The sequence below is a fragment of the Oncorhynchus kisutch genome, unplaced genomic scaffold (assembly GCF_002021735.2).
Source record: "Oncorhynchus kisutch isolate 150728-3 unplaced genomic scaffold, Okis_V2 scaffold3979, whole genome shotgun sequence".
NCBI classification, from domain to species: domain Eukaryota; kingdom Metazoa; phylum Chordata; class Actinopteri; order Salmoniformes; family Salmonidae; genus Oncorhynchus; species Oncorhynchus kisutch.
In genome coordinates this window covers 103,922-118,310 of record NW_022265924.1, presented here as the reverse complement: position 1 = coordinate 118,310, position 14,389 = coordinate 103,922, and the positions used below count along the sequence as shown (strand labels likewise).

The window sequence follows — 14,389 nt, the reverse complement described above, 5'->3', positions numbered from 1 at the left end:
TTCAAAGTCATTGAATTGAAATGACGTGGTAACAACATTGATTCAACCAGTGTATGCCCAGTGGGTTTTACCCTGAGTGAATGACAACAGTGAGTGAATACATTTCCCCTATTTATTTAATACATGTTGTTTGTTTGTTGATACTGTATTAGTAAATAGCACTGCTAGTCGTCTTTGGTCGCATTTAAAAGATATCGATACAATTTATTCACAACGATGAAAAGTACACATTACAACATTATTTGCACGAGTTTAAGGTCGATATATAAATGTTTTTTTTTTACAGTTTAATTCATTAACCACACCGTTAAAAAGGATTCAGTAACAGAAGTTTACAGTCGTCTGAATTTGGTATAAATCAATCAATCAGTGTTGCATGAATAGTTGTGCCCTGCCATTCGTTGTGCTCATTTACATATCATACAGTACAATTACCTAAAAGAAAGTCCTAAATTACATCCTAAAATGGTACCCTTTTGTAGTGCACTCCTTTCTGACCGGGACCCATATGGCTCTGGTTAAAAGTAGTGCACTATAAAAAGAGAATAAGGTGCTATTTGGGACTTAAACTTTTTTTTTTTTTTTTCTGTAGAGTTTTTGACACAATGCTTGTATGTTCATATGGGAGGGTCATTCCACGAAATAAGGTCCTTTTGCATCCCTTTTATATTTTAAGTTTTTTAGAAAAAGCCTGTAATATTAAATTAAGCTCCCTTTTAATATAGACCACATGGAAAATTCAAATTAATCAGATTTTTTGGGGGGTAAAACAAACTAAATGCGTGGCGCCCCGCCCCCCAACCTTCTGATTGACAGCTGTCCACACGGTGAGTTATTTCTACAATATTACACTTTTTTTTTTTACATGAATAAAGACTTGTTAAAGTGACATAATTCTGCATTTTGACACGCCCCCCCACTGCACCCACTGCGACTTCTTCTAGGAAGATTTCAACCATCTTAAAAAAACCCAAAAAATGTCTCCCAAGTTTTCACCATCATTGTAAAGCCCCAGTTATTTTTGTTATTTTGACCAAAAAAAGTCATTTTCTAAAGATTATTTAGGGATTAAAATTAACTGTCCCTCATTTTAAAGTCAACCCCTGTTACGTGAACTGAAGTCTCATTTTAATAGGGCAAAATTATTCATTTTTTATTCTTATTTTTTATTTCACAAAGAGAACATTAATAGTCAAATCATGTAAAATCAGGTGAGCTGGTTTTAGTTTTTGTGGCCATTTTCTGGCGTTTTGTGGTGGAAAACTGAGCGTGTCGAGCATCACAAGTCAACCCTGTTACCCATAGACAAGACAAGCTAGAAATGTTTTAACAATTAAACATTTTTTGGGGTGATTCTTGCATTTAAAAATTGCCACTCCCTGTTGCACACAAGCTTTCCTTCTCCCGTCACAAATGGGATCTACGGCAGATTTACAGATGAGATCATCAACCCTGTTACTTTAGTTGGCATTGAATAGGCACCTACTGTAGTACTCGAGATGGGAAAACACGTGATGAAGTTGAATATGTGCTCTTTATGACAGAATATTAAAATGAGGTGAAATCAAACTTTTTTTTTTTTTTTTTTTACACTTCTGAAAAAGGCACTGAATTTGTGGAATGACCCATGAAATGTACACATACAGTTAGGTTGGCGGGTTGGTTCAGCCGTCATTCATTTCCTCGATGACTTTGGCAATAAAAATACAAAAAGACAAATGTCATTAATTAGCACAAGTTATTTCAACTGTCTGCCATTGGTTGTTTCAGTCCCAAGAAAGCAGGTGCTCGTACATGCACAAACGAGAAGCAACACATTTGTATTATCCATGGGTACACTATTCCATACCGGTTTGGCTGTACACTCCATTTTTTTTTGTGAAGTCCAGTTTGATCCCACATGTATGTCACACACATCCCAGTGACCTCTGACCTGTGTGTCCGTAGTTACAGTGTAGCGTAGACCAGAGCCTGTAGCATCGTTTCCACCAACTCTACTTTCTTAAACTGTATTTTTGGTTACGGGCTTGTAAGTAAACATTTCACGGTAAGGTCCACGCCTGTTGTATTCGGCATTTCACGGTAAGGTCCACGCCTATTGTATTCGGCGCATGGGACTAATAACATTTGATTTGATGAGCAGAAAAATGGTAATCGTGGTTTCTAGAGTTTCCGTGTGTCTTGTATACAATCCCAGACCAGCCTTTTCCTGAGTGATTATGTTCCCTTCTCAAAAACATCAGCGTCAAGCAAGGAGAGCACACGAGGAAAGGAAACAAGGAGAGGAAACGCATTACACTATTCCCTTTTTAAAAAGGAAGCTGGAGAAAGGACACAAGGAATTGATGAAAGACAAGTGAAATGCAACCCAGACAAAAGATCTTCAAAGACACAAGGAATTGAGGAGACTATTGAGATACGGCCCAGCTTGACATCTCCCAGTGAGTTGCGTTGGTAAAAGGACAAGGAATTGAGGAGACTATTGAGATACGGCCCAGCTCGACATCTCCCAGTGGATCGTTGGTTAAAGGACACAAGGAATTGAGGAGACTATTGAGATACGGCCCAGCTCGACATCTCCCAGTGAGTGGATCGTTGGTAAAAGGACACAAGGAATTGAGGAGACTATTGAGATACGGCCCAGCTCGACATCTCCCAGTGGATCGTTGGTTAAAGGACATAAGGAATTGAGGAGACTATTGAGATACGGCCCTGCTCGACATCTCCCAGTGGATCGTTGGTTAAAGGACACAAGGAATTGAGGAGACTTGAGATACGGCCCAGCTCGACATCTCCCAGTGGATCGTTGGTTAAAGGACACAAGGAATTGAGGAGACTATTGAGATACGGCCCAGCTCGACATCTCCCAGTGGATCGTTGGTTAAAGGACACAAGGAATTGAGGAGAGTAGATCCTTCAGAAAGACCTGAGAAAATACTCTCAGACGCAGCCCGGCCCCTTCAGACCTTCCCCCTAAATCTTTAGAGGACTTGAAGAAAGACTATTTGAAACGTGTCCTGGCCCTCTAGATCTTCCAGAAGATGTTCTTCCTGTACAGCAGGAAGGAGATGAGGACCCAGCAGGAAGTGGCCAATAGGTTCTGGGTCAGGTGCTCTGCGTGGGATTGGCTGTCGGCCATGCGCCAGCGGAACGGGAAGTACTCCTCCAGGACCTCGTGGCCCACGTACACCAGGATGGAGTTCATACCTGGGGGTCAAAGGTCAGGATTAGAGCACAGGGGTCAAAGGTCAGGATTCGAGCACAGGGGTCAAAGGTCAGGATTCGAGCACAGGGGTCAAAGGTCAGGATTCGAGCACAGGGGTCAAAGGTCAGGATTCGAGCACAGGGGTCAGAGGGATTGTTCAGGGAGTTGCGTAAACTGTTTTTTTTTTAAATATAGAAATGTATAGTTTAGAACAGACGTGATTCTCCCGTCACGCAGAATAGGGATCGTTGTCAGATCTACGCATTACATTTCTATATATGCAGATTGAAATATATAAAAAATGTACAAAGCAGAGGTGCTGACACAGAACTAGTTCTCACCGGGGTAGTAGAAGGGCGCCCCAGACCACCACCTCTTCACATCTACTGTGTAGTAGATCAACACCAGGAGCAGCAAGGCAAAACACGCCAGGGTGGTCACGTAGGAGAGAGACCTGACAGACAACTCAGAGGTCGATTATTCCACACTATTAACACGGATGATTCCAGTATCGTTACATCTATTCCATGGTAACTAAATAAAAACACAAAGCTAAACTGTTTGGTGCTTTAAAAACCTGCTGGATGTAAAATATGGGGTGCTATAGCTTGGAAAATATATACAATGTGACTCCGGATGACATAATGATGTTTGTTTCCAACATCAGGGCTGTTTTCCAACATAATGATGTTTGTTTCCAACATCAGGGCTGTTTCCCAACATCAGGGCTGTTTCCCAACATCAGGGCTGTTTCCCAACATCAGGGCTGTTTTCCAACATAATGATGTTTGTTTCCAACATCAGGGCTGTTTTCCAACATCAGGGCTGTTTCCCAACATAATGATGTTTGTTTCCAACATCAGGGCTGTTTTCCAACATCAGGGCTGTTTCCCAACATAATGATGTTTGTTTCCAACATCAGGGCTGTTTTCCAACATCAGGGCTGTTTCCCAACATAATGATGTTTGTTTCCAACATCAGGGCTGTTTCCCAACATAATGATGTTTGTTTTCCAACATCAGGGCTGTTTTCCAACATCAGGGCTGTTTTCCAACATAATGATGTTTGTTTCCAACATCAGGGCTGTTTTCCAGCATCAGGGCTGTTTTCCAACATCAGGGCTGTTTTCCATCATAATGATGTTTGTTTCCAACATCAGGGCTGTTTTCCATCATAATGATGTTTGTTTCCAACATCAGGGCTGTTTCCCAACATCAGGGCTGTTTTCCGACATAATGAGGTTTGTTTCCCAACATCAGGGCTGTTTCCCAACATCAGGGCTGTTTCCCAACATCAGGGCTGTTTCCCAACATCAGGGCTGTTTTCCAACATAATGATGTTTGTTTCCAACATCAGGGCTGTTTTCTAACATCAGGGCTGTTTTCCAACATAATGATGTTTGTTTCCAACATCAGGGCTGTTTTCCAACATCAGGGCTGTTTTCCAACATAATGATGTTTGTTTCCAACATCAGGGCTGTTTTCCAGCAACAGGGCTGTTTCCCAACATCAGGGCTGTTTCCCAACATCAGGGCTGCTTGTTTCCCAACATCAGGGCTGCTTGTTTCCCAACATCAGGGCTGCTTGTTTCCAACATCAGGGCTGTTTCCCAACATCAGGGCTGTTTCCAACATCAGGGCTGCTTGTTTCCAACATCAGGGCTGTTTCCCAACATCAGGGCTGCTTGTTTCCAACATCAGGGCTGTTTCCCAACATCAGGGCTGCTTGTTTCCAACATCAGGGCTGCTTGTTTCCAACATCAGGGCTGTTTCCCAACATCAGGGCTGTTTCCCAACATCAGGAAACATCAGGGCTGTTTGTTTCCAACATCAGGGCTGTTTGTTTCCAACATCAGGGCTGCTTGTTTCCAACATCAGGGCTGCTTGTTTCCAACATCAGGGCTGCTTGTTTCCAACATCAGGGCTGCTTGTTTCCAACATCAGGGCTGCTTGTTTCCAACATCAGGGCTGCTTGTTTCCAACATCAGGGCTGCTTGTTTCCAACATCAGGGCTGCTTGTTTCCAACATCAGGGCTGCTTGTTTCCAACATCAGGGCTGCTTGTTTCCAACATCAGGGCTGCTTGTTTCCAACATCAGGGCTGCTTGTTTCCAACATCAGGGCTGCTTGTTTCCAACATCAGGGCTGCTTGTTTCCAACATCAGGGCTGCTTGTTTCCAACATCAGGGCTGCTTGTTTCCAACATCAGGGCTGCTTGTTTCCAACATCAGGGCTGCTTGTTTCCAACATCAGGGCTGTTTGTTTCCAACATCAGGGCTGTTTGTTTCCAACATCAGGGCTGTTTTCCTAAAGAAGGTAAATCCGCTTTGTTTTCTGTTTTCTTGCCACGACACTAACGAGTATTGTCCCGGCCCTACTAGGAAATATCAAGGGCCAGCTTCCCGCACACAGATTAGCCTAAAACTAGTCCTGGACCAAGAAACATGCTCAATGAAAAGTCTCCATTCAAAGTGCTCTTTAGTCCAGGACTAGATTTAAATCAGTATCCAGGAAACTGGCCCTGAGAGTGTTAAACTGCATTATAAGAAGTCTGGTCTCCTTACCATAGATTCTTGTTGATGGGGATGAAGCCTTCATTTAGTGAACATTTGGTCAGAACGGCTGATATGATTCCCTGGAGAGATAAACATTTAGATACAGCATCACGTTGTCATATGGAGAGGTTTAGTCTGATAAAAGATGCAATATACCAAGGCTGTGTGATAAACCGAGGCTGTACCAAGGCTGCGCGACAGACCGAGGCTGTGCGACAGACCGAGACTATACCAAGGCTGCCCGGCAGACCGAGGCTGTACCAAGGCTGTGTGATAGACCAAGGCTGTACCAAGGCTGCCCGATAGACCAAGGCTGCGTGATAGACCAAGGCTTACGCGACAGACCAAGGCTTACAGACCAAGGCTTACGCGACAGACCAAGGCTTACAGACCAAGGCTGACGCGACAGACCAAGGCTGCCCGACAGACCAAGGCTGCCCGACAGACCAAGGCTGCCCGACAGACCAAGGCTGCCCGACAGACCAAGGCTGCCCGACAGACCAAGGCTATATACCAAATAGCTAATACAGTAATGACAAACAGCAATGTGGTCGTCTCACCAGAACCAGGCTCCATATGAGGAACCGGGCCATTATACTGGAATGCTGGTCCTTGTAGTGGAGGAGAATCTTTCCTGCCTGGATTCAGATATCAGGGACAAAAAAAATGGACCCTCAAAGTTAATCCCATTTATTACATTAGACTGATCCGTTCAGTTAGGCTGAAACATGCAACTCCACGCAATTACACACATCGGTCTGGTAGAAACAGAACCACTAGAAAGAGAAGGAACAAGGGAAGGAATATGTGAGAGAAACACAGATTAGTTTGGATGCAGAGAAGGAGTGTTGAGACAGACAGACAGCGAGAGAACCAGAGACAGCAAAAGAAAGAGACAAGAGAGACAGACAGACTAGTTTGGATGCAGAGAAGGAGTGTTGAGAGAGACAGAGAACCAGAGACAGCAAAAGAAAGAGACAAGAGAGACAGACAGACAGAGCGAGATAGTGAATGATAATTGCAGTGACCTGTAGTCCCAGGAAAGCCATGAGGACAGAGTTGATGCTGCCAAGGACTCCCTCTGGGTCAAAGGGCAGGTGAGATTTGTAGATCACCTGAAAAATGAACGCGCCACGTTACGAGAGAAACAACCCACCTGCAGAAAGTGGTTTTTTATCTTTGTTGCCTCAAACAAGTCAGTGTTTCACTCACCCGTGAGGAAGGTGTTTGGTAGATGTGGTTCACTCCCAGTAGCCAACGGTCTACATATCCAGCTGCTCCCCCAGTGCAGTTTGGGTACTGGCCCATGTCCCCAATACCACCTGGGCCCAAATAACCACTAAGGAGAGAGAAGATGATGGTTAGTAGAGGATTTATCTCCTACTTCCGATCACCTCCGGCCACCCTCAGACTCATGGACATGGATTAAATCATATATGAACTATATCATCGTCCGTCAACAGTACAACTCAAGGCAACTACTGTCAGACGAGGCATATGTAAAAACTCAGACCGTTTTTTGAAGGGGTCGGAAAATCATCTCTGTTGTGTTTGATTCGATATTGATTCGATTCGATATTGATTCGATTCAAAATTGATTCGATACGATATTGATTCGATTCGATATTGATTCGATATTGATTCGATTCGATATTGACAGAGAAGAAGCATGGAATATTAGGAGTGAAAGAGACTGGGTTTTATGTCAGAAGTGAATGGTTCTCTCTCAGAAAGACAGATGGCTGTGGAAAGTGGTTTGTGTGGGATGGGAGCAGAGCACCGTGTTGATACCAGTGAGACAGACGGACATCTGTGGATTAGACGAAGGAGGGGTCAGAGGTGAGGACAGATTCTCTTAAGAGAGTAATTAATAAGGGTTTGGAATCCTGTTTCTCTCTTTTATTTTACCTTTATTTAACCAGGCAAGTCAGTTAAAGAACAAATTCTTATTTTCAATGACGGCCTAGGAACAGTGGGGTTAACTGCCTTGTTCAGGGGCAGAACGACAGATTTGTACCTTGTCAGCTCGGGGGTTTGAACTTGCAACCTTCCGGTTACTAGTCCAACGCTCTAACCACTAGGCTACCCTGCCGCTACCCTTCCTGTAGAACCATAAGGTGTAAGGATTGGAGAGAAGGAGGAGAGTCTTAGGTGGGATATAAATATCTGTGATGTGAGAAATGTAGGGTTGTCTGAATTACAGCTGTAATTTGGGGAGAATTAAACCTGGTTAAAGATTATCTAGTGTCCGTGAGTTATTTACTGTGAACAATAACAACCTAACAGTTGTCATTCATCCTGCGACAGACGACTCCCACTGAAACTGTGTTGTCTCAAAGAGTCTTCCCTCTGAACTCACCTTGGGCAGTCAGGAACAGGGAGCAGGAAGGTGAGACAGAGCCACACGGTTTCCAAGACGACCACACACAGCCAGGCTGGCCAGTAGAGCAGGAACTCACGAGCAGAGTACCACCAAGCATCCTGGGTAAAAAAACAAAACAACACCAAAACAAAACAAACATTTTTGTCACTATGGAAACAACACCGACCAGCAGACAGCTCAACATTAACACCAAGTGAAATGGAAGGCTGGTCTGACCACGGGGTCATAAGGCTGGTCTGACCACGGGGTCATGAGGCTGGTCTGACCACGGGGTCATAAGGCTGGTCTGACCACGGGGTTATAAGGCTGGTCTGACCACAGGGTTATAAGGCTGGTCTGACCACGGGTAGGTTGTCCAGGCGGTTTCTGACCACACACAGATCCAACCATGGTTATAACATGGTTATAACATGGTGACGTATGTTATAACAGTATAATAACAGTTTATTTACAGAGGTCCTGTTCATTCTATGAGTATATAATGAGGTGTATTCTGAGACTGACCACAGGAAGGTTGTCCAGGCTGTTCCAGGCCACACAGAGGTCCAGAGAGACCACCACGAGATAGGAGAAGGCCAGACGCTGAAGCACGCCAGGGATACGCAGGGAGTCCCATGATACTGTAGTATACACACACACACACAGTTTAGAAGAGTGAAACATTGTAAAGGTGTGTGTGTGTGTGTGTGTGTACGTACGTGCGTGTGCCTGTATGTACGCGTGTGTGTACGTGTGTGTGTGTACGTGTGTGTGTGTGTCTGTATGTACGCGTGTGTGTACGTGTGTGTGTGTGTGTCTGTATGTACGCGTGTGTGTGTGTGTCTATGTACGCGTGTGTGTATGTGTGTGTGTGTCTGTATGTACGCATGTGTGTGTGTGTGTGTGTCTGTATGTACGCGTGTGTGTGTCTGTATGTACGCGTGTGTGTGTGTGTGTGTCTGTATGTACGCGTGTGTGTATGTGTGTGTGTCTGTATGTACGCGTGTGTGTGCGTGTATGTGTCTGTATGTACGCGTGTGTGTGCGTGTATGTGTGTGTGTGTGCGTGTGTGTGTACGCGTTTGTACGTGTGTGTATGTCTGTACGTGTATGTATGTGTGTGTACTGACGTGGTCCCTGGCAGTAGTTGGGGTTGATGATGAGGAGTCCTATGAGGAAGAGCTGAACACTCCTCCAGACTGCTTTGGTGAACAGAGAGAAACGTGACAAACCACACCGCAGGGCTGAGCTGACAGACAGGGATATAGATGTACCCATGATGAACACAAACCTGAGAGAGACACAGAGAGAGACACAGACAGAGACACAGAGAGACACACAGAGAGATACACAGAGAGACACACACTTCACTAGAGGCACACAGTTTCCTCCTATGGAGCAAAGTTAGATTTCCTCAATAAAAAGACGAAACATTTTGTCCTTAAATATAAAAACTGCTATTACCAGGGAAAGACCAAATCAGCAACTGTGAGTCCTGTGAAGAGAGAGGGAAAAATATTGTCATTTTAACAACGCAGTCGTCTAATTTCTCCTGAACATATTGTCGGATCTCCGGGCTAAAAACCACTAGATGTGTGGATGGAACATTTTTCAGATTCAGAATGGTGGGACTCACCGTTCCAGCTCTCGTGTCTGAAGAACCAGTACCTCCCTCCTCCGTAGTTCACAAACACCATGATGACCAGGGACAGCCCTCTGAAAGTGTCCAGGGATCGGAGCCTCCGGCTGGGGGTGGCGGGGGTGGGGAGGATGGTGTCTGTGGCCGTCTCCACCGTCCTGCATGGAAACCCCAGGTCCTAGGAGGAAAGAGGAGAGGAAGTCAAAAAGGTGTTAGTGCTGGGCGGGAACAAAAGCCTGCATACCCTGTATAGTATTAGCTCTCCAGGACCAAGGATATTGAACAATGCTTTAGGAGCATCAACTGAGCATCAACTCCTATCAACTGCAGCGACCCCCTCCGAGCAACTGCAGCGACCCCCTCCGAGCAACTGCAGCGACCCCCTCCGAGCAACTGCAGCGACCCCCTCCGAGCAACTGCAGCGACCCCCTCCGAGCAACTGCAGCGACCCCCCTGTTCTAGAACTAAGTCTGGAGAACGAACACCACAGAGACTCACTGAATTGATGAGCCTCTCAGTTTCCATGGAGTTGCCCAATCGGAACATCAGATTCTTCACCGCGTCCAGCCTGTACCATACAAGACATAACCAATCGATTAGGAGAAGCCTCTGATCATCTCTCCACACAGAAACACAAAATGGCAGGCTCAAGACAACGGGATGACATACGGTAACATAGTAAATGGAAACGTGTGTTTATGTTATCTAAAGTAATCCAGACCTACCCCATGACAGTAGCTCCAATAGCAGACAGTATAGCCAGTCCCGTGAACAACAGAAAGGCCACCATGATGGCTTTAAGGACAGAAAGGCATTTCACTGTACAAGATAATGGTTTCAGAGCATAAACATAAGTGAGTGAGTGAGTGAGTGAGTAAGTGAGTGAGTGAGTAAGTGAGTGAGTGAGTGAGTGAGTGAGTGAATGTACTCACGCAGGTAGCTGTTGACTGTTTCTGCGTCAGTGATCATGGAACAGTTGACCACTGAGGAGTCGTTCAGGTTCTTGACCCACAGAGAGTAGTTACCATGCTCCCAAAAGTGGTAATGAACCCTGGGGAGGAGACAGGAAACTACTAGTCTACTAGATATTGTATTTAATGGAATTATACCCCACAGTCCAAAATCCAGCTGTAGATACTGAGGTCCAATACTTTCAGATCTATAATAAAAGTGTGAGTCCCAAACGGTATCCTTCTCCCTATATAGTGCACTACTTTAGTAGAGCCCTGGTCTAAAGTAGTTCACTATATAGGGAATCGGGCTCTGGTCTAAAGTAGTTCACTATATAGGGAATCGGGCTCTGGTCTAAAGTAGTTCACTATATAGGGAATAGGGCTCTGGTCTAAAGTAGTTCACTATATAGGGAATAGGGCTCTGGTCTAAAGTAGTGCATTATATAGGGAATAGGGCTCTGGTCTAAAGTAGTGCACTATATAGGGAATCGGGCTCTGGTCTAAAGTAGTGCACTATATAGGGAATAGGGCCCTGGTCTAAAGTAGTGCACTATATAGGGAATCGGGCTCTGGTCTAAAGTAGTTCACTATATAGGGTCTGGACATAGGGCCAGGAGTGGTAGTTGGTTAGTTAGTAGTGGTAGGGTTGATAGGTCCAGGCTCACAGTGGTGTGTGTGTGTGTGTGTGTGTACTTACGTGCAGAGTTCCAGGCTGACGGGGCTGCTGTTGAGCTGCAGGGTGATGCCATGCTGTGTGCCCACAGTGAAGTCAACTGAGCTGGGTAAGCCTGGTCCAGGGCCCGCTGGCACCACACCCAGGGGCTGGTACACACACTGGAGCACAGGAGTACAATGACGACAACAGTGTGTGTGTGTAATAGCAGCAGTAAAGGTCAGTCTTACCTGATAGCAGTGGTCTGATAGCCAGCTCACGACCATCTCAGCATCCAGCTCATTGTTCACAGTGAGAGAGGCCTCGTCCATCTTTACTACTGCAGCCTTATGGTGGGGGTGGCATGCTAGAGAGAGAGAGAGAGAGAGACACACACAGAGACAGAGAGAGAGAGAGAAAAAGACACACACACAGAGACAGAGAGCGAGAGAGAGAAAAAGACACACACACAGAGACAGAGAGAGAGAGAGAGAGAGAGAGAGAGAGAGAGAGAGAGAGAGAGAGAGAGAGAGAGAGAAAGACACACACACACACAGTGAGAGAGAGAAAGCTTGTGAGACACTGCAGATCTGATAAGAATAGTCACACAGTCTGTGATGAGCAGTGGCGTACATAGAGGCTTATATTTACCCTGAGACACACATTTCTAGTCTAGATAGACCATTGTACACGGTCTATCAGTACAGGCCTACACTGCAGTAGCTGCTTAGTGACTACTACTCTCCTCGTTGTTGTTTACCTCGAATAAAAAAATTAACTCCTGCTGTATAGACTATCCTTCAAATATCACTGTCCTCAATTTGGCATGCACAGTACTTACCAGGAAGTCAGCCTTCTAAACCAATGTGATCGGTAGCTAGCTAGCTAGCCAAGACTAGTCTCAAGTCAACAGCCTTCAGACTGCCGCTAGTTACTGAACCTCAACAGAGGGGAGGGAGGCATGACGTTATGGCTTTCACACTCTCCCGATATCATGTGATTTATTAATCCGCTTCTCCTAGAAGTGGAATAAATAACTCTCCCCGAGGAGCCGGGAGGTTTAAACGGTGCTGTGATATATACGGCTGTTAGCTAAACCGGCTGACATTGTCCAAGGTAACATTAACTACACACCATTGTAGTTGATAGGAGATTCCCTAAGTTAGCATTAGCTACTGTTGTCACTACCGCGTCTGTCGCTTCTTACGACCAGACGAGGAAATGAAACCACCGAATTGAGTCATTTCAATCATTTGTGGCATAAACTTTCAGACAAAAGAGTGAGTTTTCCTATTGTTTCGCTCGATAACTAACGTTAGCACTATGAGATTTTTCTTGTTGTTGATGTTAACTAACACAGATCGATTTAATGAACTATTCATCATTTTACTTACAGGGGATTTCTGCCACGCAAATGGCAACCAGCAAAGCAATCACTGCTAGGAAAAACACCTTGTAATGCTTTTCTGGCTGTGCCATGTTGATGTTTTTCTCCCTTCCCTCCCGGTCCCCACCGCCCGAATATATGCCTTTGTGTTTTTTCTATAATTTGTCCCTTTCTAATAACACTTCCGATCCCACCTTGTTTTTGTACATGCTAGTGGGAGCGAGGAGGGTCAAAGTACGATTACATAACGGTGCTGCACGGGAATCAACTCGTGATGAGTGAGAATCTGTGCGATTTCCAGTAGCAGTGTGTGTGTAAAATCACTTGGGAAGCCATGTCCATAGTCCTGATTTGTGTGTGTGTGTGTGCGTTCGTGCAAGTAGAAACACATGTTGACTCAACCTACTTTTAGAGAAATGCAAATGTCCACCTCTTCTCTTTCATGTTGATGAAATGCTCTATCACTCTGTCATACAGTACCCGCTTTTATGTTTTGTTGTCCAAGGCTATCTGGCTAAAATGCTTGCTCGCTAGCATCGCTTCCATTCATGGTCAATGTTAGCTATTTAACATTAGCCTTCTACATCTATCTACATATTTAACTTCCATTCTCTCAGGCCAGGGGCACAACAAAGTATGAATTAATGGTTGGATCAGAATCGTTGTTATAATCATTAGCCAGTATGGATAATTGAGTAAAAATACAAATTGTATCTGAGCAAGAGAGTTGCCATATTTTCCATTTTCCCATAATGTTATCAAGTGAATTAGCTAAGAAGGAATATCGACGTAGCTTGTAATGACGAAATAAGAATTAAAATTCGGTTTTCGATCAAAAATAATAATTTATTACCAGCAAATGTGACATAATAAAGAATTTGAATATGTCGCAAGAGAAAATAAGATTTGCTTTTATTAAACTCACCAGATGATTTTCCACCAATGGATGTCGATTAAACTCCTTTGACTGCTATGATTGTAAATAAATCCCCTTTGCGCATGTGCATAACTACAGATCAATCCGACAGGAGAGTTTGAGTGACGAAAGTTGGACAGAGGATCTCGAAATCTCTGAGCAAGAAACACTTGGACAAACTTTAAAAAATAAATAAAATAAAAAGTATATATTCTGGCAATTGTGCGTTATTAGGCCTATGTGCCAGATGTGAAGAACACAAACTGTCATAAATTGTATATTTTGTGAGATTGACTTTTCTTTTCAATAGGTTTATGTTACTGACTAAAATCTTCAATTTTGCCATGGTTTGCTTAGATAGATGCAGGTAGCCTTATAGCCTCAGATTGGCCTAACATCTAATTTCAGATAGTAGCCAAGGCTAGATGTAAACTGAAAGATTTAGCAGCATGGTTAGTTCAAATTGACAGACTTCAACATGGCCGTTAATAATGACATAATAACACAAGGCTACAACAACCATAATCTGACGTCATAGGCATTTTTAAAAATCGGTTTGCCAGCTCCTGGTAGGTTAAACTAAGGGGCGCAAACTGACTTGTAAATGACTCCAGTGATATCACCATTTCAACATATTTACAGTAGCCTTACAATGGCATATACATGAATAGGCTACTTGATGACAACGTATACAAATGTATCATTCTCCACATGTAATGTTAGT

The 14,389-nt window shown here is 44.2% G+C and overlaps 2 protein-coding genes across 10 annotated transcripts in view; one reads left to right on the top strand and one right to left on the bottom strand.

Moving 5' to 3' along the window:
* Window positions 1-584: 584 nt before the first annotated feature.
* On the bottom strand, window positions 585-13,787 carry LOC109884364 (heparan-alpha-glucosaminide N-acetyltransferase-like). Of its 8 annotated transcripts, none has more exons than XM_031821469.1 (17): window positions 13,675-13,787; window positions 11,614-11,729; window positions 11,408-11,544; window positions 10,690-10,808; window positions 10,483-10,552; window positions 10,256-10,325; window positions 9,755-9,935; window positions 9,583-9,613; window positions 9,249-9,409; window positions 8,645-8,760; window positions 8,117-8,238; window positions 6,970-7,096; window positions 6,786-6,872; window positions 6,318-6,395; window positions 5,767-5,837; window positions 3,547-3,659; window positions 585-3,207 (listed from the first exon to the last, which is right to left on the bottom strand). In XM_031821469.1, the coding sequence occupies exons 2-17, from the start codon at window positions 11,692-11,694 to the stop codon at window positions 3,026-3,028; spliced, it is 1,746 nt and encodes a 581-aa protein (XP_031677329.1). In that variant the 5' UTR covers window positions 11,695-11,729; window positions 13,675-13,787; the 3' UTR covers window positions 585-3,025. The 8 variants fall into 8 exon arrangements, with proteins under 8 accessions (XP_031677329.1, XP_031677326.1, XP_031677325.1 ...); XM_031821466.1 differs by lacking the exon at window positions 13,675-13,787 and adding an exon at window positions 12,757-12,962; XM_031821465.1 differs by lacking the exon at window positions 13,675-13,787 and adding an exon at window positions 12,757-12,930 and having other exon boundaries at window positions 10,483-10,576.
* gtf2e2 (general transcription factor IIE, polypeptide 2, beta) overlaps window positions 12,361-14,389 on the top strand; it is a 30,821-nt gene continuing 28,792 nt past the window's right edge. Inside the window, exon 1 of one of the 2 annotated variants that reach the window (XM_031821475.1) lies at window positions 12,361-12,478. The gene's annotated coding sequence lies outside the window, so the exon portion shown is untranslated. Of the gene's footprint in view, window positions 12,643-14,389 lie in introns of both variants that reach the window. The other variant, XM_031821474.1, reaches the window with a different exon arrangement.

Excerpts from the sequence above, each read along its gene's own strand:
- LOC109884364 (XM_031821463.1), bottom strand. The coding sequence starts at position 12,841 with ATGGCACAGCCAGAAAAGCATTACAAGGTGTTTTTCCTAGCAGTGATT. Across the intron at positions 9,410-9,582 it reads GCTGATTTGGTCTTTCCCTG|GTTTGTGTTCATCATGGGTA; the intron begins GTAATAGCAGTT and ends TGTCTCTCTCAG. Across the intron at positions 3,660-5,766 it reads CCCATCAACAAGAATCTATG|GTCTCTCTCCTACGTGACCA; the intron begins GTAAGGAGACCA and ends GTTGTCTGTCAG.